This window comes from Myotis daubentonii, chromosome 3 (genome assembly GCF_963259705.1).
Source record: "Myotis daubentonii chromosome 3, mMyoDau2.1, whole genome shotgun sequence".
NCBI classification, from domain to species: Eukaryota; Metazoa; Chordata; class Mammalia; order Chiroptera; family Vespertilionidae; genus Myotis; species Myotis daubentonii.
Window position 1 is genome coordinate 9,858,690 of NC_081842.1, and position 24,839 is coordinate 9,883,528.

A 24,839-nucleotide genomic window follows, 5' to 3' on the forward strand; every position below is an offset into this window, starting at 1 on the left:
CCCCTAGAGTGCCGGGGAGCGTGATCCCTCTTCTCCTGCCTTGTCACTATTAGATGCTAGTAGTTCACTCTTTATTGACAGATTACTTATGATGCCGAATGTTTGTCGTTCTAAAATTGACCACTGGCATTTATCTACCTAATTTTCATAATTTTTTTCCTAAACTGCTGTAAAATCAGCAAAAATGCCTTGGCAATTTTAGCATAGATCCTAGGATATTGGTTGGCACTCAAAGGGTTAATACAGTTCCTCATGCTGTGGTGACCCCCAATTTCATTGTTACAAACTGAACATAATTAAAGCATAGTGATTAATCACAAAAACAGTATGTAATTATATATGTTTTCCAATGTTCTTAGGCGACCCCTGTGAAAGGGTCGTTTGACCCCCAAAGGGGTTGCGACCCACAGGTTGAGAACCACTGAACTAGGGAGTATCCCAGAGAGAACATTTTCCAGCATGAGCCAGGGGCACCAACAGCTTCCCGTCTAGCGGAAAGAGGATCTAGAAAGAGGAGAACAGGGATGTGGAGTCCGGAAGCCAAGTGAAGACCTGGTGATCTGTGCGGAAGTTCTGGAGGGATTGTAGAGTGAGGTCTGAGAATTGATTAGATGTGCCTCCGTGACTATTAAAAGTGTGTGTGTGTGTGTGTGTGTGTGTGGCGGGGGTCCAGGTAAACAAGTCATGCAAGCACAGTCATTGACTTCTACTTCCCACCTAAACCCTACATACATCCTATCTAATAATAGACAAACATGGTAATTAACCATACCTCCGCTACACTTCCCATTGGCTAATCAGGGCGAAATGCAAATTAACTGCCAACCAAGATGGTGGCTGGCAGCCAGGCAGCTGAAGCAAACATGAGGCTTGGTTGCCCCAGCGATGGAGGAAGCCAAGGTTCCCCGCCTGCTGCTGCCAGCTCTGAGCTGCACTCTAAGCAACTATGTTGCAATTATAGAAACTAAACAAACCCAAGATACCTGCTTTCAGCCAGCCGGGCCTCAGAGCTGGAGCTGCAACAGTGTTTCAATTATAGAAGCCAAACAAACCCAGATACCTGCTTTCAGCAGCCGAGGCCTCAAGCTGGAGCCGGCTCTCAGCTCCAGTGACAGCCATAGAAAGTAAATAAATCCCAGAATAAAAAAGAAAAAAGAAAAAAAGGAGAGGTTGGGAGCTTCAGTTGCCCACCAGCCTGAAAACGACCCTCAGCCCCTCACCCAGACTGGCCAGGCACCCCAGTGGGGACCCCCACCCTGAAGGGGGTGCGACCAGCTGCAAACAGCCATCAGCCCCTCACCCAGGCTGGCCAGGCACCCCAGCAGGACCACCACCCTGATCCGGGGCACCCTTCAGGGCAAAACAGCCTGCCCCCACCGGTGCACCAGGCCTCTATCCTATCTAGTAAAAAGATAATATGCAAACTGACCCTAACAGCAGAAAGACTGGGAATGACTGGTCACTATGACACACACTGACCACCAGGGGGCAGACGCTCAAGGTAGGAGCTGCCCTCTGGTGGTCAGTGAGCTCTCACATGGGAGGAGCTCTGCTCAGCCACAAGCCAGGCTGATGGCTGCCAGTACAGCAGTGGTGGTGGGAGCCTCTCCTGCCTCAGCAGCGCTAAGGATGTCCGACTGCAGTTTAGGCCTGCTCCCCACTGGCAAGTGGACATCCCCCGAGAGCTGCCGGGCTGCCAGAGGGATGTCTGATTGCCATCTTAGGCCCAATCCCCTGGGGAGCAGGCCTAAGCCAACAAGTGGTGATCTCCTGAGGGGTCCCAGACTACGAGACGGCACAGGCCGGGCTGAGGGACATCCCCCTCCCCAGTGCACAAATTTTTGTGCACCGGGCCTCTAGTCCTATATAATAAAAGACTAATATGCTAAGTGTCTGGTTGTCCGGTCGTCTGGTCAACCAATCAAAGCGTAATATGCTAATAATATGCTAAGGCTGCTCAACCGCTCACTATGACGTGCACTGACCACCAGGGGCAGACAGTTGACCAGTCGCTATGATGTGCACTGACCACCAGGGGGCAGATGCTCCGACCAGTAGGTTAGCTTGCTGCTGGGGTCCTGCCCATCAGGACTGGGCAATATGGGCCAGACACACCCTGGAGCCCTCCCACACATGGTCCCTCCCTGGCTAGCCTGCCGGGGTCCGACCCCAGCAGGTCCAGGGGTCCCCAAAGGTGTGGACGGAGTCGGCGAAGAAGGAATGACACGGAGGCTGAGTTCAGTTGATCATCATAGCCGGGTTCTCTTGTCAGGGTCTGGTCTGTCTTCTGAATTCTGACTCCTAAGTTGTGTGTGTTGCTGTCTTGTTACATCTGTATTTATACCAGTTGATTCAATCCTATCAATCTCTATTACAAAGGTTAGGGCGTTTCTTATCTCCATTCCAGGGAGTAAAGATTATGTAGCTTAAGCATGATTGTTTGTAGTTAAATTGATTAACTACCCGCCTGGCACTTAGTTAAGGAGTTTCATCCCCTCCCTAACTTCAGGGGAAAATCCCTACCTGGGGATTCAACCTTTCTCGGAGAGGTGACCTTGGTTAAAACACAGTGCCAAGAAGGTGAGCAAACATATTAAGAACCGTATGCTATATATGCCAGGTCCCTTGAAACAGCAAGGATGGACCGGCTCCCGGCAAATTCCCCCTTTTTTATTTTTTAAAAGCAGGCATTAAAAAGAAAAACCTCAAATGCTCTCTTATATCCATTTTAAGAGTAGGATTGGCGCTTTCCGCTATTACCTGAGTCCTGATCTATCATCCCAGGGAGAGCTTGCCAATCCTGCACTTTCCCAGGGTAGAAAGGCTGCAGTGGGGTTAAGGATAAGGCTTCTTGGGCCTACCTTCTCCCATGCCTTACATTTACCTTTCCTTCCTCAGAAAAGCATGGACATACTTCTTGTATAAAACGTTCTGTCTGACTGGGAGTAACCTTAATTCCTCTGCTAGCAAGCACATATGTTAAAAGATCAATACAGAGTCTTTTTTCTTTAGACTCAGTATGGCACATCTTCTTAATCTAAAGATCAATACAGAGTCTTCTTTCTTTGGACTCAGTATGGCACATCTTCTCAATCTAAGGATCAATACAGAGTCTTCTTTCTTTGGACTCAGTATGGCACATCTTCTCAATCTAAGTTCTGTACTATCCACCTTCTTACCCTACTTATCCTCTATAGGGGGGTCTGTAGCACCCTGGTGGAGTCCTATCCGTCCCGAGTGTGGGGGTTCTCAATGGGGAGGGGGCTTACCTAGGGGAATCCTTTTCCAGGGGTTCCCAAAGGTGTGGACAGAGTCGGCGAAGACTATCCACCCTTTTCCTATGGTGGAGTCCTATCCATCCCGAGTGCGGGGGGGCTAACCTAAGGGGTCCCTGTTCGGGCGCCAGATGCCGGGGTCCAGCCCCAGCGGGTCCAGGGGTCCCCAAAGGTGTGGACGGAGTCGGCGAAGAAGGCATGACACGGAGACAGCGTTCAGTTGATCAGCAGCCTAGCCAGGATCTCCAGCCAGGATCTCCAGCCAAGTTCTGGTCTGGATCTCCAGAGAGGTTCTGCTTCGGGTCTCCAGCCAGGTTCTGTGGCCATGTTCCCTCGCTAGGTTCTCCAGCCAGGTTCTGTCCAGGTTCTCCAGCCAGGTTCAGTCACCAGGTTCTAGTCAGGTTCTCTTGCCAATTTCTGTAGTCAGGTTCAGTCCAGGATCTTTTGCCATGTTCTCTCCAGCGAAGTTCTTCTGTCTCTAGAGAACGTTCTGTGTAGGTTCTGTGTTCTGAATTCTGTCTCCTAAGTTGTGTGTGTTGCTGTCTTGTTACATCTGTATTTATACCAGTTGATTCAATCCTATCAATCTCTATTACAAAGGTTAGGGCGTTTCTTATCTCCATTCCAGGGAGTAAAGATTATGTAGCTTAAGCATGATTGTTTGTAGTTAAATTGATTAACTACCCGCCTGGCACTTAGTTAAGGAGTTTCATCCCCTCCCTAACTTCAGGGGAAAATCCCTACCTGGGGATTCAACCTTTCTCGGAGAGGTGACCTTGGTTAAAACAGTGCCAAGAAGGTGAGCAAACATATTAAGAACCGTATGCTATATATGCCAGGTCCCTTGAAACAGCAAGGATGGACCGGCTCCCGGCACTGGCCAAACTCCCACATCCCTCCCTGGCCCCGATCGTGCACCAGTGGAGTCCCTTGGCCTGGCCTGCGCCCCCTTGCAACCCAGGACCCCTCGGGGGATGTCAGAGAGCCAGTTTTGGCCTGATCCCACAGGCCTGGCCAAGGGACCCCACCGGTACATGAATTCATGCACCTGGCCTCTAGTAAAGTAATAAGAGATAAAAATTCACAGTGAAAGAATGGGAGAGGAGGTAGCAGTAAATAAGAGAGGTCAACAAAATTATAAAGCCAAGGAATGTGTGCTGTAGTGATAACTGACAGCAAGCCAGAGAAGGCTGAAACCTATGTGTCAGGGGAAGCCATCAAGAAAAGAGACCAGAATCCCAGCAACAACACAGAGCAGGGTAACAATTAAAGAACCAGCTCTGGACAGTTGACCTCCCAAACCAGTTTTAAGTGAAATATAGTCCGCTTTAAAATCAGGACTGTGGTTTACAAGACAGAGGAACAGTGTATCGCAGGGAAATTCAACACTCTCCTGAATACCTGGCGGGACTAGGGCGAGCCAGACTGACGAGTTGAAGAACTGAAGGACCTTCACTACCGCAATTTTTTTTTTCTTTTTTCACCTTTTAACTAAGAAACCAATATTTTTCTTCTTCTTTTTCGATCACCTGATTTTACCCTTTTAATTACATTTTTATTTTTAACCAGTATTATTACTGCTACCATTTTACCATTTTTTAAAGTGCCATTTTATTTTCTCTTTATTTTGGGATTAGTGTTCTCCATTCTATTTTTATCATTCCTTTAGCATCAATTTTCCCTACCTCAATTTTACCTCTATGCTAAAACCCTCTCCCTCTTTTCCCCTTTTGTTGTCCTGTTTCTCGTACCCTATTCCTGCTTTAGATTTTCCCTATTCCTTCTGTTTACCTCCTGTCAAAATTTCACCCTACTTATATATCCTATTTCCAATCCACTGCTCTAAATCCTTATACACATATCCCTTATCTGTCTTCACTATCCAAAAATTTTTTTTCTCTTATCTTTCTATTGTTTTGTTCCTGTTTGCTTGATTTTTGAGTATATTGTTTTTTTGTTTTTTGTTTTTTTTTGGTCTTTTATTTTGTGTCTGTGTGTGTGTGTGTGTGTGTGTGTGTGTGTGTGTGTGTTTTAGGACTAGTTGTGAGGTTGTTTGGCTTTTTCTTTTTATTTTTTTCTGCTGGTTTTTCCCCTCCCTCCACCCCTCCTCCCCCTGGTTATTATTGTGCTTCTGTTTTCCCTTGCCTCTCTTGATATTGTTAGTTGTTTCTAGTTTGCATTCGTCTCCAGGGAGCTGTTGCTGGAATTTGTTGGGATTAGTGGCGGTTCTATCGGAGTTTTCTCCTCATATAGTCTCTTCCCCTCTTCTACTTCATTCTCTCTTTTCGTTTTTTTCTCTCTCTCTTTTTTTCCCCCCTCCTTTTGTCCAATTTCATTTTTGCACTCCTTTTTCCCCCCTACTTTTCTTTTCTTTTTTCTATTTTATCTTTTTCTCTCCTTTCTTCCTTATCCCCTAATTCTCTTAATTCGGGTGGTCACCTTTATTTGGGGTTATTAATATCGTGAATATATTTGTGTTCAGTGCCTTGTACGTGGTGCCTTGTTGTGTTGTATTTTGTGCCATTAAATCAACGCAGCAGATCCAAGCAACAGCAGCCTCCTGAGCACCACACCCTCTGTCTGAGGAACAGCAGCTGTACGTGAAGCCCCCCACCAGCCAGAAGAGCCACCACAGCTGTGAACAGCACCCACCAGAGGAGCTGCTGCCAACTGAGGAGCAGCTGCTACCGCAACAGCCCAAGGAGCAACCACAGCCCAAGGAGCCACTACCACCCAGGGAGCAACCACTGAACGACTCAATGTCTAGATATGTCAGTGATATCAAACATGGGTAGACAAAGAAACTCCCAAAGGAAAGAAAAGGAGGACTGGCAAGAAAAGCAGCTAAGTGATACAGAGGCATGCAACATGACAGAAAAAGAATCCAGAATAAGGGTCCTAGAGTGCATAAACTGGATGGAGGAAAAAAATCAACAAATTATGCAAGAAGCAAGAAGAAACAGATGAAAAAATCAACTACCTATGCAAGAAGCAAGAAGAAACAGATGAAAAAATCAATAACTTATGCAAGAAGCAAGAAGATGAAAAAATCAATAAATTATGTAAGAACCAAGAAGAAATGAAGAGCGATATAGCTGCAATAAAAAACACCATTGAAAGTATCAACAGTAGACTAGGAGAAGCGGAGGACCAAATTAGTGAATTAGAAGGCAAGGAAGCAAAACACACCCAAACTGTACTGCAATTGGAGAAAAAAATTAAAAGACAGGAGGAGAGCCTAAGGGAGCTTTGGGACAACATGAAATGAAACAACATACGAATAATAGGGGTGCCAGAACAACAGAAAGATGAACAAGGATTAGAAAACCTATTCGAAGAAATAATATCAGAAAACTTCCCTGAGGTGGGGAAGAAAAAAGTCACTCAAGCCCAGAGAGTCCCAAACAAGGTGAACCCGAAAAGGCCCACACCAAGACACATCATAATTACCATGGCAAATGTTCAGGACAAAGAGAGAATCTTACAGGCTGCAAGAGAGAGATGGAAAGTTACATACAAGGGATCTCCCATTAGATTATCAAATGATTTCTCAACAGAAACACATCAGGCCAGAAAAGAATGGATGGAAATTTACAAAGTGATGCAAAGCAAAGGACTGAATCCAAGAATACTCTATCCAGCAAGGCTATCGTTCAAAATTGAAGGGGAAATAAGAAGCTTCACAGACAAAAAAAGGCTAAGGGAGTTTATCACCACCAAGCCAGCAATGCAAGAAATGCTAAAGGGACTGGTGTAAAAAGAAGAAAGAAAAAGCTCAGAAAGAAAAAAGCCACACAAAAAAAGAAATGGCTACAAACAAGTACCTTTCAATAATAACTTTAAACGTAAACGGACTAAATGCTCCAACCAAAAGACATCGAGTGGCTGAATGGATAAAAAAACATGACCCATACATTTGCTGTCTACAAGAGACCCACCTCATTAGAAGGGACTCACACAGACTGAAAGTGAAGGGATGGAAAAATATCTTTCAGGCAAATGGAAAGGAAAAGAAAGCTGGGGTAGCAATACTTATATCGGACAAACTAGACCTCAAAGTGAAGGCCATAACAAGAGATAAGGAAGGCCACTTCATAATACTAAAGGGATCAATACAACAAGAAGATATAACCCTGGTAAACATATATGCACCCAATGCAGGAGCACCCAAATACATAAAAAAAATCCTGGAAGATATCAAAGGAGAGATCGACAACAATACAATCATAGTAGGGGACTTTAATACACCACTGACATCACTGGATAAATCCTCTAGACCAGGGGTGGGCAAATTTTTTGACTCGAGGGCCACAATGGGTTCTTAAACTGGACCGGAGGGCCGGAACAAAAGCATGGATGGAGTGTTTGTGTGAACTAATATAAATTCAAAGTAAACATCATTACATAAAAGGGTATGGTCTTTTTTTTCAATAGTTTTATTCATTTCAAACGGGCCGTAGTTTGCCCACGGCTGCTCTAGACAAACAATCAGCAAAGAAACAGCAATCCTTAATGACTCACTAGATCAGATGGACTTAATTGACATCTTCAGAACACTTCACCCCAAAGCCACGGAATATACATTCTACTCAAGTGCTCATGGGACAGATTCAAAAATAGACCACATATTGGGTCACAAACAAAGTCTCCCCAAATTCAAGAAGATTGAAATCATACCAAGCATCTTCTCAGACCACAAGGGCATAATATTAGAAATAAACTACAATAAAAACAACCCCAAATACTCAAACACTTGGAAGCTGAATAGCATGTTATTAAATATTGATTGGGTTACCAATGAGATCAAAGAAGAAATTAAAAACATCCTGGAAACTAATGACAATGAAAACACAACAATCCAAAACCTATGGGATGCAATGAAAGCAGTCCTGAGAGGGAAGTTTATAGCTCTACAGGCGTATCTCAAAAAACAAGAAAAAATGGTGGTAAATCATCTAACTCTACAACTCAAAGAATTAGAAAGACAGCAACAAGAAAACCCCAGAGTGAGCAGAAGGAAGGAGATAATAAAGATTAGAGCAGAAATAAATGACATAGAGACCAAAAAAACAATACAGAAAATCAATGAAACCAAGAGCTGGTTCTTTGAAAGGATAAACAAGATTGACAAACCTCTAGCCAGGCTCACCAAGAAGCAAAGAGAGAGGACCCAAATAAACAAAATCAGAAACGATAGAGGCAAAATAACAACAGACCCCACAGAAATACAAATGATTGTTAAAAAAAATACTATGGACAGCTCTACTCCAACAAACTAGACAACCTGGAGGAAATGGACAAATTCCTAGAAAAATACAACATTCCAAAACTCGATCAGGAAGAATCTAAAAATCTCAATAGGCCAATAACTATGGAAGAAATTGAAGCAGTCATCAAAAAGCTTCCATCAAACAAAAGCCCAGGACCAGACGGCTTCACAGGGGAGTTTTACCAAACATTCAAGGAAGAACTAAAACCTATCCTCCTCAGACTACTACAAAAAATTCAAGAGGAAGGAACACTTCTAAGCTCATTCTATGAAGCCAGCATCACCCTAATACCAAAACCAGGTAAAGACAACACAATGAAAGAGAATTACAGGCCAATATCCCTCATGAACATAGATGCCAAAATCCTCAACAAAATCTTAGCAAATCGGATCCAGCAGTACATCAGAAAGATCATACACCATGACCAAGTTGGATTTATCCCAGGGATGCAAGGATGGTACAATATCCACAAATCAATAAACGTGATACATCACATAAACAAATTGAAAGAAAAAACCACATGGTCATATCAATTGATGCAGAAAAAGCATTTGACAAAATCCAACACCCATTTTTGATAAAAACTCTCAGCAAGGTGGGAGTAGAAGGATCATACCTCAACATAATAAAAGCCATATATGACAGGCCCACAGCCAACATCATATTCAATGGACAAAAACTAACACCATTTCCCCTAAGAACAGGAACAAGACAGGGATGCCCACTCTCACCACTCCTGTTCAACATAGTACTGGAAGTATTAGCCATTGCAATTAGACAAGAAGAAGAAATAAAGGGCATCCAAATTGGAAAAGAAGAAGTAAAACTGTCCTTATTTGCAGATGACATGATATTATACATACAAAACCCTAGAGACTCCATCAAAAAGCTACTAGACTGAATACATGAATTTGGCAATGTAGCAGGATACAAAATTAACCCCAAGAAATCTGAGGCATTTCTATATACCAATAGTGAACTTTCAGAAAGAGAGATTATAAAAACAATCCCATTCACCATCGCACCAAAAAAATTAAGTTACCTAGGAATAAACTTAACTAAAGAGTTAAAAGACCTCTACTCAGAAAACTACAGGACGTTGAAAAAAGAGATAGAGGAAGACATAACAGATGGAAGAACATACCGTGTTCATGGATTGGTAGAATCAACATCATTAAAATGTCCATACTACCCTAAGCAATCTATAAATTCAACGCACTTCCCATTAAAATACCAACGGCATACTTCACAGATCTAGAACGAACTCTCCAAAAATTAATCTGGAATAAAAAAAAGACCCCGAATAGCTGCAGCAATCCTGAGAAAGAACAAAGTAGGTGGGATCTCAATACCAGATATCAAGCTGTATTACAAAGCCACTGTTCTCAAAACTGCCTGGTACTGGCACAAGAACAGACATATAGATCAATGGAATAGAATAGAGAGCCCAGAAATCGGCCCAAACCAATATGCTCAATTAATATTTGACAAAGGAGGGAAGAACATACAATGGAGCCAAGACAGTCTCTTCAATAAATGGTGTTGGGAAAATTGGACAGATATATGCAAGAAAATGAAACTAGACCACCAACTTACACCATACACAAAAATAAACTCAAAATGGATAAAGGACTTAAATGTACGACAGGAAACCATAAAAATTCTAGAAGAATCCAAAGGCAACAAAATCTCAGACATATGCCGAAGCAATTTCTTCACTGATACAGCTCCTAGGGCACTTGAAACTAAAGAGAAAATGAACAAATGGGACTACATCAAAATAAAAGGCTTCTGCACAGCAAAAGAAACCATCAACAAAACGAGAAAACCCACTGCGTGAGAAAACATATTTGCCAATGTTATCTCCAATAAGAGTTTAATCTCCAAAATTTATAGGGAACTCATACAACTTAACAAAAGGAAGATAAATAATCCAATCAAAAAATGGGCAAAGTACCTAAATAGACACCTTTCAAAAGAGGACATTCAGAAAGCCAAGAGACATATGAAAACATGTTCAAAGTCACTAATCATCCGAGAGATGCAAATCAAAACAATAATGAGGTACCATCTCACACCTGTCAGACTGGCTATCATCAACAAACGACAAGTGCTGGAGAGGATGTGGAAAAAAAGGAACACTCATGCACTGCTGGTGGGAATGCAGACTGGTGCAGCCACTATGGAAGACAGTATGGAGTTTCCTCAAAAAACTAAAAATGGAACTCCCATTTGACCCTGTGATCCCACTTCTAGGAATATATCCCAAGAAACCAGAAACACCAATCGGAAAGGATATATGCACCCCTATGTTCATAGCAGCACAATTCACCATAGCTAAGATCTGGAAACAGCCTAAGTGCCCATCAGTAGATGAATGGATTAGAAAACTGTGGTACATCTACAGGATGGAATACTATGCTGCTGTAAAAAGGAAGGAACTCTTACCATTTGCAACGGCATGGATGGAACTGGAGAGCGTTATGCTAAATGAAATAAGCCAGTCAATAAAGGAAAAATACCACATGATCTCACTCATTCATGGACAATAGAGACCATTATAAACTTTTGAACAATAGATACAGAGGCAGAGCTGCCTCAAACAGATTGTCAAACTGCAGCGGGAAGGCCAGGGAGGGTTGAGGGGCAGAAGGGAGGGGGGTAAGGGATCAACTGAAGGACTTGTATGCATGCATATAAGCATAACCAAGGGACATAAGACACTAGGGGCTAGGGGAGGCCAGGGGATTGTCAAGGGCGGGGGGCGGGGGGGAAGGACACATATGTAATACCCTTTGTTAATACTTTAAGCAATAAAAATTAAAAAAAGAAAGAAAAGAGACCAGTCTTTGCCATCGAACCCCAGGAGGGCTCAGAAACTGGGAGAACTGGTAGTAATCTTGGTAAGGAGCAGTGTGGCATATATCCTTTCTACTACCTGGATAAAGCCTGCAGCAGCTGAGCCAGAGTAGGAATGAACTGAGGTACAAGGCATAGCTGAGGGCACTGAAAGTACACTCACGTGGGAGCCCAGTCCCACTTCTCCCACTCAGCCATACGGCTTCAGACAGGAGAAGGAGGATTGCCCTATAGCAAATGGCCCCTCAAAACAAGACCCGCAAACATTGGCAGCTAGGACCTAGTAGAAAAGCAGAGAAGACTATCCTTTGGCAGGCTGTGTCCATTGACACAGAGCTTCCAATGAGCTCCTCAGAGCTCCCCATCATCAACATGAGCCAGATTTGAGAAAAAACTCTACCACAAAAAAACAAAACACAGAAAATGGTAATTTGAGAAATGGGGATGATGCAAAGTATGGAAGAGGACTTTGACAAACACAGAGATAATATGTTGCACCATGAAACAAGAACCATCTGACACACTCATTCCCTCCTGGCCTTACTTATCTCCATGTTTATCACCAATTTGCATACCAAATGTTTTACATATTTTTCTTGTTTATTGCCTACCTGCTCACTAAAATATAAGCCTATGAGGGCTGAAATTTGTTTTGTTTGTTACTCTATCCCTAGCACCTGAAACAATGTCTGGCATATAGTAAATACTCCTAAAGCATACACTGAATAAATGGATTCTCTAAATAAGAAACATTAAGGAAAAATGACTCTCAGAATAAAAAATATATATATATGGCAGAAAATTTAAAATGTCACTAGAGAGATGAAATAGAGAAAGTTTAGGATAAGCTAAAAAGATTAGGACATTAGAAAAATGAAGAGAAAGAAAATAATATCCATCCACGTGTCAAACATCTGAAGGAGTTCCAAAGGGAAATAGTGGAGTGGATGGATATATTAATTTCAAAATACTCCCAAATGGGTAATTATCTAGATTGACAAAGATACCTCCATCACCTCCCACATCACAGGTTTTCCTAAAATGTGGTGGTCTTAATATGTGTCACCATTGAGAAATGGGAATGGGATCTATGCTCTGTCCCTTGAATCTATAACCAGATGTTTGGAACCAATACAATGCAGTGGATGTGATCCTGCATGAGTTCTCCAAAGCTGGGCTTGGTGGAGTCCTCAGATGCCATATACCGGTAAGAAGTCCAACTACCACCCTGGCTGGCTTGGCTCAGTGGATAGAGCATTAGGCTGCGGACTTAAGGGTCCCAGGTTTGATTCTGGTCAAGGGCACATGTCCGGGTTGCAGGCTCGATCCCCAGTGGGGGGCATGCGGGAGGCAGCCAATCAGTGATTCTCATCATTGATGTTTCTATCTCTCCCTCTCCCTTTCTCTCTGAAATCAATAAAATTATATTTGGAAAAAAAAAAAAAAAAAAGAAGTCCAACTACCCTGGCGATAACTTACTTGAGGAAGCCAAGCCACATGGTGAGGTCACATACAGCCACTCGGGTTGAAAGCTGCAGCTGAGCCCCCAGCCATCAATGCAACATCACCTGCTAGCCATGTGAGTGACCTGTCTCGGACATCCAGCCTAGTCAAGCCTTCAGATGACAGCAGTCCCAATCAATACCCGACTTTGACTGCATGGGAGATCCCAAGGGAAAGCTACCAGCTGAATCCTTCCAAAACTTAAGCTACTATGTTTGGGGTAGTTTGTGACACAACAGTAACTACTAGAAAAAAGTACTACTCTAAGTGCTCAGCACAATAAATTGGATGGGGTGTTGGGGGAGGGAGACCAACACTTCAAGCATGTTGTTGAGAAAATTGAGAACATCAGGATAGAGATGATCTTAAAAACTTCCAGCAACAAAAAAACAGGAATGATTTTCAATCTCGAATTCTATCCATTCAAATGATGAATCAAATATAAGAAATAATAACATTTTAAATGTGCAAGCTCCCCGGCTGCCAGTAGATGGTTCCATCAAAATGAGAAAGTGAATCATTTCCTTGGAATTTAGAGAATGTCCAAGCTGTTTGCCCAGAGGGTCATCTCCACAAGAGGAGCTAGCACAGTACCTGACTGTGATGGGAGGAACTTTACACTCAGGGCAGACAGTTTCAGATGAAGCAGCGATAGGAACACAGAAAACTAAGCAAATGAAAAACAAGGCAGTTGACTCTAAGAAAAGCTGAAAGTTGTACCTAAAGGAAGTGTAACCATAAACCAAAACAGGCTCAACAGCAAACAGTATTAATATAGTCATACTGAACTCTGAATGCAGATTTCAGCCAACACTAAACTAGTAGGAGAGGAAATATAGGTATATATGTATGGATGATATATGTTGCAGAGGATAGTGTAAGACAGCTATATCCTTTTCCATTGTAGGAAATCAACAGTTAATGTCTAAAAGCAAGATTAAGAGATAGGTTCGGGGGGGGGGGCGGGGGAGGAAGAAGGGATAAGAGATCAACTAAAGGACTTAAATGCATGTGTATGAGCCTAACCAATGGACATAGACAGTACAGGGGTTGAGGGCATGTGCTGGGGATGGGAGCGGCCGGGGAGAGGTCAATAGGGAAAAAAGGAGACTTATGTAATACTTTAAACAATAAAGAACTTAAATTTAAAAGGAGAGATGGGCCCTTGCGCCTGGCCAATGTGGCTCAGTGGTTGAGCTCGTTGACCTATGAACCAGGTCACAGTTCGATTCCCATTCGAACATGCCCAGGTTGGCAGCTCCATCCCAGTGTGGGGTATGCAGGAGGCAGGTGATCAATGATTCTCTCTCATCATTGATGTTTCTCTCCCTCTCCATCTCTGAAATTGACAGAAATATTTTAAAAAAGAGAGAGAGAGAAATAGGCCCTGGCCAGGTAGCTCAGTTGGTTGGAGTGCCATCCTCATATGCCAAGACTGTAGGTTCAATCCCCGGTCAGGGCACATATAAGAATCAACCAATGAATGCATAAATTAGTGGAACAAGAAATCAATGTTTCTCCCTCTCGCCCATCCCCTCTCTAATATCAATTTTTTAAAAAAAGATTAAGAAATAGCATTATTTCTCTTTTTATTGATAAACATGAAGTTGATCACCAAAGAAATCCCTAAAACAGTTGAATAGTGTTTGATATGGTGAAGTGGGGACTGGCTGATGGATTTGGTGGTACTGAGATGAGGAAGTTCAGTTCTTTGCTTCTGCTGTGAAGAGAAGCAGCCTATTTAGGAATGTTGGAGGTTTGAGAAGAATGAGAAGATATGAAATAGTCTTCTCGGTGTCTAGTGGATGTAGCATTATAGTAGGGAGATGCTGAGTGCCAATTTAAGATTGGTGGCCATACCCAGCATCACCAAGTCTATTAATACCTCTTCCTGTATATGGCTCAAATGTATTCTTCTCCGCACATCAACTGCTAGCAAACTCAGGATTATACCCTTCCTCTTTCACCTGGATGACTGCAGCACCCACATTTTAAGAATCTTACCTTGTGTTACTGACCTTCCACATATGCCTTATTTACTTACTTTTAATTTTTAATCCTAACCTGAGGATTAGGGTTAAATCAATTTTATTGATTTTAGAGAGAAAGGGAGAGAAACCTCCAATGTGAGAGTGAAACATTGATCAACTGCCTAGCCCCTGACTGGGGATCAAACTGGCAATCTGGCTATGCGGCCTGAGCGGGAATGGAACCCACCACCTTTCAGTGCACGGGACAACACTCCAAACAATTGAGCCACTCCAGCCAGGGTCCCATATGCCATTTTTAAAAGAAAATGTGACAAGTCACTTCTCGGCCTAATATCCTCCAATAGTGGATTCCCTTAGCATTGAGAGGAAGGCAGCCAGGGTTTCTGTGGTCTGGCCTATCCCCTCAATTGGCAACAATACCAAATGGCACCTCCGGATTTTCATCACACCCTCAGGTACTCTCCCCACCTACACTCCTGTACTCCTCCCCAGGAATTCTGCTCTTATCTACAGCCAATCTTCTTGTCTTCCCACTTCTAGTCCAGAAACATGCCCCAGGCACATCCTCAGAGAGCTATGTTCATATACAGTTGGCTCTTTCAGATGTGAGTTGGATGGGCCTCATTACTAAAATCAGGCATATCTGGGACTGCAACTTTGCTGAGACAATGAATGATGACTTGCTACTCAGAGAAATGTAAGCCACAAACTCCCTTAGAACATGTTGGTGGATGATAGTCTGAGATCATGAAAACAGGTAAAATCAAAGACGTTATATGAGGAAACAGCCTACCATTTTGAAAACGGGAGTCCTCCTTAGACATTCAATGTTTTATTTGCATAATTAACTGTCACATTTCCAACAGTGCATCAATAGAGCAGGTGGGTGGTAAGGAGTGAGGGGTCCTGGACTGCGAGAGGGAGCAGGCCGGGCTGAGGAGCCTCCCCACCCCCCAGTGCACGAATTCCGTGCATCAGGCCTCTAGTCAAGAATAAGATTATTTCAAGGAAATCTTCTGGATAGACCCTCCCACTCTCAAGTCAGCTCAAATGTCCACCATGTCCAGCAGTGTGGAGATATGGAGCTCTGAGGCAATTTCTTCTTCCCTTGAACTTCGGATCAGTCTTTCCAGGTGCTTCAGCCGTTCAGTCAAAGATGTGCCAGTTGCCTCTGACAATTGCAGTTGTTTCCCTGTCCTTTCATTCTATATGAATAGAAAGAAACTAAACATAGCTTTGGGATATCCATAAACCAAGATACATTCTCTTTAAAGGTACTAGATTGGGCTCGTGTTAGAAATCCTGTCTGGGGCATGCTGCATTCAACAAACTCCCCTCTTGACACCTATCATAGATCCTTCCAGCCTCTTCCACACATATACATACACCTGGTATCATCTGCACATGAAATGTTTCTCTGATGATTTACCATGAACTTTCAGCATCAATCATTTTTATAAAGCATCATTTCAGGAGCTACAAGTCACTTGAAACTCCCATCTTTGGATATTCAGTTCGTTTCCACTTTTATGCAGTATAATTAATGCTACAGTGAATAAAAATACATTAATTTTTTCATATACAGTAATTTCTTTAGGGCAGAATTATTAGGTCAAAGGTTACAAATATTTTTACATTGTCTGCCAAACTGATAAATAGAAGCAGTATGTCTTAATTTACTTTCCCTCCCCATTGAAGGACTTCCTAAAGCCAGCCTAAGGACACACCTTTTACCTGTCCAGCATTAACTAAATAACTATGATTAAAACTCTGGTTTTGCTTCTTCTACCACTGAAGCAAAGATAGTGAGGTAGAAAGATCTAATCTTTGGAGCGAGTAGGTCTGGCTTTGAAAAGCAGCTCTGCCGCTGACCAGCTGAACAGACTTGGATGAGGTCCTTGACTTTTGTGAACTTAACCTGCTCAGGGAAAGGTTATCCCAGAAAGGAAGGTGTGGGCGATGCCACAGCTGGGTCAGTATGTGCTCCATAAACAGAAGACACTTTGATCACCTGCTATTCTCCTCAAGCCCTTACTGAATGTCAGCACCCAGTGGTGGGTTTTCACTCTTCAGCATGTTTCAATTCCATTCTTCGTTCATTTCACAAGTAGAAACTCAAAATTAGCTGGGCCTCTATAACTGACAGATTAAGTTTAAGAAAACATCTAATTTAAGCTAATAACTTATTGGTCATTATAACATCACACAATGAATCAAGCATTAGTTTATGTCTAATTCTAATATAAATGCCAAATGTACTCTCTTCTCACCTGTGGGCTAGTAGTTGTGGATGTTTTAATCACAGGTTGGATAGTCTGAGGCAGAGACACCAGAGTCTGAGGAAGGTAGAGGGGAAGGGAAGTTGAATCTGTAAATGTTCCTGAGTCTTCAGACAACAACTGCTGAAGTTGATCTTCAAATCTGAAACATTTGAACATTAGGAAGCAAAAAATTAACTATCATTCACTTCTTCTCTATGTGGATACTTTAAATTGTTTAAAGCACTGCTTTTTACTAAGTATAGAACTAAATTATGACATCAATTGAGAAAATTATTTTTAAAATTATTATTAGCCCTAGCCAGTTTTTTCAGTGGTTAGAGCATCGGCCCGAGGACTGAGGGTTGCAGTTCGAGTCCAGTCAAGGGCACTTAGCTCAGTTGCAGCCTTGATCCCCGGCCCCAGTTGGGACACGTGCGGGAGGCAAAGGCAACCAATCGATGAGACTCTCACATCGATGTTTCTCTATCTCTCTTTCTCCCTTCCACTCTGCCTAAAAATCAATGGAAAAAATATCCTCAGGTAAGAATTAACAGCAACAAAAAAATTTAATATCGCCCTGGTCGGTTTGGCTCAGTTGTAGAGCATTGGTCCAAGGATGGAAGGGTCGTGGGTTAGATTTCCGGTCAGAGGCACAGATCTTGATCGCAGGCTCCATCCCAGTCCAGGTCGAGGCTCGTATGGAGACAGCCAATCACTGTGTGTCTCTCACATTGATGTTTTTTTCTCTCTCCCTCTCTCTCTCTCTCTCTCTTTCTCTCCCCCCTTCTTCCCTCCCTTCCACTCTCTCTAAAGATAAATGCAAAAATATCCTCAAGTGAGGATTAAAAAAATCTTCTCTTTAATTTATACATCCAACTTACAATTAATGAGAAAGGTGGCATTTAGCCAAACACAATTGTTTTTAAATGTTATTCAACATTATTCATAATTCTCTTTTACTGTATTTTCTCTGGTTTATTTTGGATTTTTGTGTCTATAATTAATTCTTATCTCTTGATGGAATAACTAAAGGTATAGATTGCTACTTACAATTTTAAATTAACTCATAATACTATCCTATTGCCACTGACCATTCTAGAGCTATCCATTCCATACAATTGTCTTTTCAAGAAAAACAATCTGATCCAATTGTTTAAATGATACAGACTTGGGAAAATCTACTTTTAGAAATCATGACACATTCAGTTACTCTTACAGCATATATTTATCAAGCCTCTACCAAACACTAGGCACCATTCTAGTTACCAGGGATACAGCACTGAAACAAAGCAGATAAAGCCCAGGTCTACGCAGCTTATACTCTAGTGAGAGGCAACAGAAGGGACACACACCTGGGGAAATGTGGTCTGAAGGTGAGAAAGACAAAGTGAAGACATGAAGACAGGGAGGGCTGGGGGGACAGGCAAGGAGGGCCTCAATGAGTAGACATTTGAGTGGAGGCTGGAAGTGAGTGTACGGTGAACCATAGGGATATCAGGGGTTGGCTGTGGAGTCCTGAGCAAACGGAACAGGGAACGAAAAGGCCTGGCTATGCAGTCCCTGGCGTGCTGGAGGAAGGAGCAGAGGTCAGAAAGGAAATGGTAGGCAGAGCACAAAAAGCCTTGCCCACCTCATAAGGATTTCGCCTGTGGTTCAGGCTCAGAGAGGAAGCCACTAGAAGGTTGTGTGCAAAGGAATATGACCTCTGCCTCACACCTGAAAGGCTCACACTGGGTGGGCCAAGACTAGAGTATGGTCTATTGCAGGGGTCCTCAAACTACGGCCCGCGGCCACATGCAAATACAAATATTGCATTTGTTCCCGTTTTGTTTTTTTACTTCAAAATAAGATATGTGCAGTGTGCATAGGAATTTGTTCATAGTTTTTTTTTCAAACTATAGTCCGGCCCTCCAACGATCTGAGGGACAGTGAACTGGCCCCATTTAAAAAGTTTGAGGACCCCTGGTCTACTGCAAACATGGTCCGGTTCTGAATGTTTTGAATAGAGCCAATAGGATTTGTGGATGGACTAAGTTTGGAGGGATGATTTCAAGGCATTCGGCCAGGGCAGCTGGAAGGATGGAGCTGCCTTCAACTGAGAAGACAATTGTAGGAAGGGAAATTGGGAATTGGATTTGGGATGTTAGCTTTGAAATGGCTATCAAGGAAGTGGTAGGATATTCAAATCTGTAGTTCAGAGAAAAACTCAGGGTTTGAGATATATATTTGGAGTTGTAAGAATATTGTTATTTAAAAATCCATGAAACTGGATGAAATCACTGGGGTGTATGTACAGATAACACAGATGCAAGGTGCAGAGAGTGAGTGAGGGGGTAGTGGGAGGAGAGGAAGAACCGACAGGAGTGACCTAGGGAACGTGACCAAGCAGGCAGGAGAGGGACTAAGGGCATTCTGGGAGCCAGGAGGGAGGGAGCAAAGGTGGAGAATGATGCTGGGACATGGGTTCATGGTCAGTTCAGCTGTGCGGGGGGCAGTGATCCTAACCAGAGTAGACATGAGGGGCAGAAAGGGGCTACAGGAAAGACTGGAAAGGAGAACTGAAGAAGTGAGAATCACTGTTTTTGAGTTCACTATAAGGGAGCAGAAACACGAGGTGGTGACTAGAGGGGGAAATGGGCCATGATAGGAAAAATGCCAGAAGACTGACTTTCAAGCATGGAGTGGCTTAAGGACACAATGAGTAGAGGGAGGGGCTTCACCTCTTGCTCTCCTCTTTTTCCAGTAGAAGACTGCTGGACAGACACTGGGCCAGGAGCTCCTGGGCAGAGGCCCCACGCATCAGGTCCTCCGTGCTGGGAACCGGCGCTTCTCGGCCACACTCTGCACTCCTCTTCCCTTTTCGGTGCACGTGAAATAACGGAGTGGGAAACTTGTTTGCAGAAGGATGCAAAGTCTTTGTTTCCAAGCTGTAAGTACACGTTTGAAACACATGATCAGGAAAGAGGGAGAAAGGGTTTCTCAGGAAATAGGTAGATGTGGGTGCAGAGAGAGCCTGAGACCCACCCCTTCCTGCTTCCAGCTTCCCTCACGGTCAGGGCTTCCCTCGGGTCAAGTGCAGGGCTAGGAGGGAGGGCAGCCTCTGCCGACGGGACTTGCGGTATCCCGGGCAGCTGGCCTTGGAGCATCCCTACTGAGTGTTGCTTCCCATCCCTGGATTATCAACAGGTCTCTACTCCCCCTATTATTAGCAAGGTTCTTATTTTTATATTCAGCTATTAAGTCCATCTGGAGCTAATGTTTACAATCAGTGGGAGATAGCGAAGCTAACTTTTTTTCTAAACAGATGCCAATGTCTGCCTCCCCACCCCCTAATTTGGCATGGTACTTTTCTCACATATGGTTCTGTGTCTGGACTTCCTATTCCTATCCATTCGCCTACTGTAACTTTACTATCATGTTTTAACATCAGAAAGAGCAGGCCTTCCTTGTTATCCTTACTCAAAATGTTCTCAGCAATTATTACACATTTTTTTCATTGTGATGAATTTTAGACTTAACCTGTCAAGATCAAGGGGAAAAATCTTTTGGTTTTTTTTCAATTAGAAATGCCCTGCCCTAGCCAGTTGCTCAGTGGTTAGAGTGTCGGCCCGGTTGCAGCCTTGATCCCCGGCCCCTACTGGGGCGCTTGCAGGAGGCAACCAATTGTCTCTCTCTCACATCAATGTTCTCTCTCTCTGTCTCCCTGCTCCCTTCCACTGTCTAAAAATCAATGGAAAAAATATCCTCTGGTGAGGATTACCAAAAAAGAGAAATGCCCTGACTTTACAGTTTGAGAACCGAGAATTTTATAGTACTGTGTCCTCCCAACAGCAAGGGCAGCTTGCCCCTTATTTATTCAGGTTTTCTTTGCACCTTCAGAGGCCTCAGAGTTTCCCTGAGGTTCACGGCCTCTCCAGGTCAGTCTGCTTTCATGTTACAGGCGTGTGGCTGCTGTGGTTGGGACTTTTGTACCTGGTAGATCAATCTATCTAATCACCTTCCTGAACCATGCATGACTCTAAGGGAGTAACTTGGTTATCTTTTTTTTTTAAAATATATTTTGATTTTTTACAGAGAGGAAGGGAGCGAGATAGTTAGAAACATCGATGAGAGAGAAACATCGATCAGCCGCCTCCTGCACACCTCCTATTGGGGATGTGCCCGCAACCAAGGTACATGCCCTTGACCGGAATCGAACCTGGGACCTCTCAGTCCGCAGGCCGACGCTCTATCCACTGAGCCAAACCGGTCAGGCTTGGTTATCTTGAACTAACAACTTTACTATCTGGAAATGACAGTTTCTCCTTCCTTTTGATATTTATGCCACCTGTATCCCTGCACTGGGCAGGATTTCCAGGACAAAAGTAAACAGCAGTGACATCAGGGCAGCTCAGGCTGGTTTGACCTCAGTGTTTCTAATGTTTTACCAAGAAGAATGGTTCTGGGGGCAGAAATTTTTTTTTAACCCAAGTCTGATATGAAATTTTTATTAGGAATGGGTATACATTTTTTAGGCAGGAAAGCATATAAAAGCCTTTCCTACTAAATGAGCACTTATTTTTCTGTTATGGCACCATATTACACAAGTAGATTGCTCTTTGTTGATACTGCTTATCCTGGATAAAGCCTACTTGTGAATTTTTATGTGCTGCAAGATTGGATGTGCTGACATTTTATTTACCCACGATGGGCTGGATTCTGTGAACAGGGTATGAATTTCTGTCTGTGTACCTTGGAAGAGAACTACATGGTTTGTTCTGTTAGGTGGAGGGATGACAGAAACACACAATAAACATAGATCTCACCACCCCTGATGCAGCTGGAGGTCCTTCTGCGTCTGCATTCTGGCTTGTTCCCACGACATAGGAACATCATATGTCTTCAAATGGTTTTTAAAAAAATATACACATATTTGACCATCTTCACTCAGTGCCTCTGAGAAAATATGAAAAACAATTTTAAAAGAATATAAAAAAAGCAGCAGGTGACCACTTGACATTTGCTTATATTCACTGATTTCAGGAGCAGCCCCTCTGAGTAAAGTCACGTAGTTACGTGACTCCCATTTGAGCCAAACATGCTCCAAGTGTCCGTGGGTCACTCAACGTCCAGCCCGGCTCACGCCCAGAGTGGAATGGCAAATACAACCACTCAGAGCTACGAACTGTCTTAAACTTAGAGCCAGCCTAGGGGGCCCATATCAGGGAGTTGAGTCCTGGCTCTCCTGGAACCATCTTAGCTTTTCCCAATTTTTACAAGTCACCTGGAAGTCACTGGCTTAAAGGAGGGAGTCCCAAGGAAAGGAAGAGTGGTGACCCACAGGAAAAAACACAAATATCAAGTAAGCTTCTTTCCTTCCTGAAACAGGCTCCGTCAAGTCTCATGAGGAGCCAGCCCATAATGCCATACGCTAACTACCTGATGTGACAGGAAGCCTAGGGGGCGTCCAGTCCCTCAGCTTGTGGTTGATACACAAGGCAATGACGTCGTCCCACGGGATCTCAGCAACTGAGGGCCCTGCCTCCCAGCCAGGGGAGGGGTTCTGGCTCTTCCACCTGACATAGGTTCTTCGGAGCAGGCTCTCCACCTGGGACTGGAGGACGGGCTGCGTCTGGCAAGAGCTGGGGATCTGGGCGGCATACTGGATAACCATGGAGCACACAGGAAGCCAGGGAGCTGGAGAGAAAGCACCTTGTGAGTCACTAGGTTTGGCCAAAGTACAGGTGGAAATCTACATGAAACGTTCTTCACTCTGTATTAACTCAGGAGAAGGCAACCAGGTAGCTGAGAATTCTGCGCTTGAATCTGAATATAAGAAATCAGCTGTTCAGGAAAAAGCATCTCCCTCCCCAGGTCCTGACAAGGGACCCAGACTCCCTAGACAACACTCACAACTAAGGGTCCCCCCAAGGGACTCAACTGTACAGTACAGGCCCAGGAATCTGTACTGTAACAAGGACCCAGGTGAGGCTGGTACAGGAGGTCCTGACTTCTCTGGGGGAACATGACCTAGCTCAGAGCACAGAGGGTTTGCGCTGTGTGCTTTGCTTCCTTGAGGGTTCCTTCAGAAATGAGCATCTGTTAGACCTACTGAAGACCACACCCTGACATTTACAAGGGCACCTTAGCCCTATATTTCATGCAGCCCAGGAGGCCCTGCCAGGGCCCCAGGCTTTACCACATAAGCAGTGAACCGCCTCCTTCCCTCCTAACAGCTTCAACAAGGGAAGGGCAGTCTCCATGCCCAGCCCAGGGGACCTGGAGATTGCATCAGAACAGCCCAAAGGCTTCAAGTGCACAGCCAGCGCCACAGAACAAAGGCTTCTGACAAAGGAACACTGGCTGCAAGTCAGCACTGAGTGCTGCGGCCCCAGCAGTGTGGGGATAGGACTGCACAGTCCCCACACTCTTCACCCTCATACTCCATGGTGCAGGCAGGACAGGGCCTGCCGTCCACTCAGAAACTCCAGGCCTTGGGGGTCAGTGCTCCCCCCACACCGCACACCACCTTCCTCCCAGGGATCAGCAGATTGCTGATTGCAGATTGCCACAGATTGCTCTGTTGGCAGTGAAGGGCCAACTGTCACTTCACAAAAACCCTGCTCACTCTGACTCCTACACCCAAAGGTAGGTGCAGAATGGGGACGGAGGACACAGAATAGGGCTATGAGAACCTCACACCAGTGCCCAATACCTGCCAGCCTGCCACTACAATAAGAAAGAAAATGGGTGCTCTCGGTCGCCCCCATACTCATCCCCAGGCATCACCCCTCAGCACGAGCACATACCCCCCGGGGGTGGAAGGTCCATCTGCGGGAGCTGAAAGCCCAGCACAGCCTGTTTCAGCCAGGCCAGGTGCTCCGGGGAATTCCAGTGAAGGTGAGGAAGCAGCCGGCTGCCCCCTGCCTCGGCAAACTCGGTGACAGGCCAGGACAGGTCGCAGAGCTGCTCGGAGGACACCACGGAGGCGAGGAAGTGCAGAACACTGTTGAACAGTTCGATGATGGCACCAGGTTCCTGTGAGGCCAGGCCGCCCAGCCGCCTCTCTCTTCTGTCATGGAAAAACCGGCCGCTAAACTCACGGCCAACCCCATCTTCCACATACTGAATGAGGGTTTGGCAGCAAAGGTCAAGGGCACAGGGGCAGTGGGAGACCAGCCACTGCACGGCCTGGGAAACCTGAGAAGCAAAGACAATTGGAAGAGCAGGTCATGATGTTTTTCAGAAGGAGCTTTCTGAAGGGGCCCCACCCACAGCTGCCCCAGCAGGTGCCACCAGAGCACCAGCTTCTCAACCACGCTGCGGAGCAGAAGCTTTTGCTGCAGTGGAGTTTGGCCTCCTAGGGCCCTGGAGACATACAGCGAGGAGCCTAGGACAGGGGTTCCGAGCCCCCCCCACCCCGAGGTGAGGCTGCAGGATCACCCACTGGAAGGGCTCGGGCTTGAAGAAAACGAGCCCTGCACATCCACTTCACCATGCAGATAGGGAAACCATGTCTTCCAGTTCTTAGAAGGACTAACAGCTTCATTATATGCCTGGATGCTTTCACATCCTGTCGCTATCTTTCTTCCTATAGATACTTTTATTTAATTCCCGGAATTTCTTTCCCTAATATAAATGTCAGAACAGGCTTCTTTTTTTTTTTTTTTTTAGGAAACTTCTGATAACATTATTTCTTCA

The 24,839-nt window shown here is 44.3% G+C and overlaps 1 protein-coding gene across 1 annotated transcript in view; it reads right to left on the reverse strand.

Annotated features, from left to right (window-relative positions):
• Positions 1-15,714: 15,714 nt before the first annotated feature.
• The window catches only part of MCM3AP (minichromosome maintenance complex component 3 associated protein), a 45,242-nt gene continuing 36,117 nt past the window's right edge, over positions 15,715-24,839 (reverse strand). The window contains exons 24-29 of the mRNA XM_059686745.1: positions 23,948-24,338; positions 22,578-22,835; positions 21,965-22,094; positions 19,880-20,086; positions 17,169-17,319; positions 15,715-16,103 (exon numbers count right to left, since the gene is read on the reverse strand). Coding sequence (XP_059542728.1) covers positions 15,945-16,103; positions 17,169-17,319; positions 19,880-20,086; positions 21,965-22,094; positions 22,578-22,835; positions 23,948-24,338 — 1,296 coding nt within the window. The 3' untranslated portion in view covers positions 15,715-15,944. The remainder of the gene's footprint in view (positions 16,104-17,168; positions 17,320-19,879; positions 20,087-21,964; positions 22,095-22,577; positions 22,836-23,947; positions 24,339-24,839) is intronic.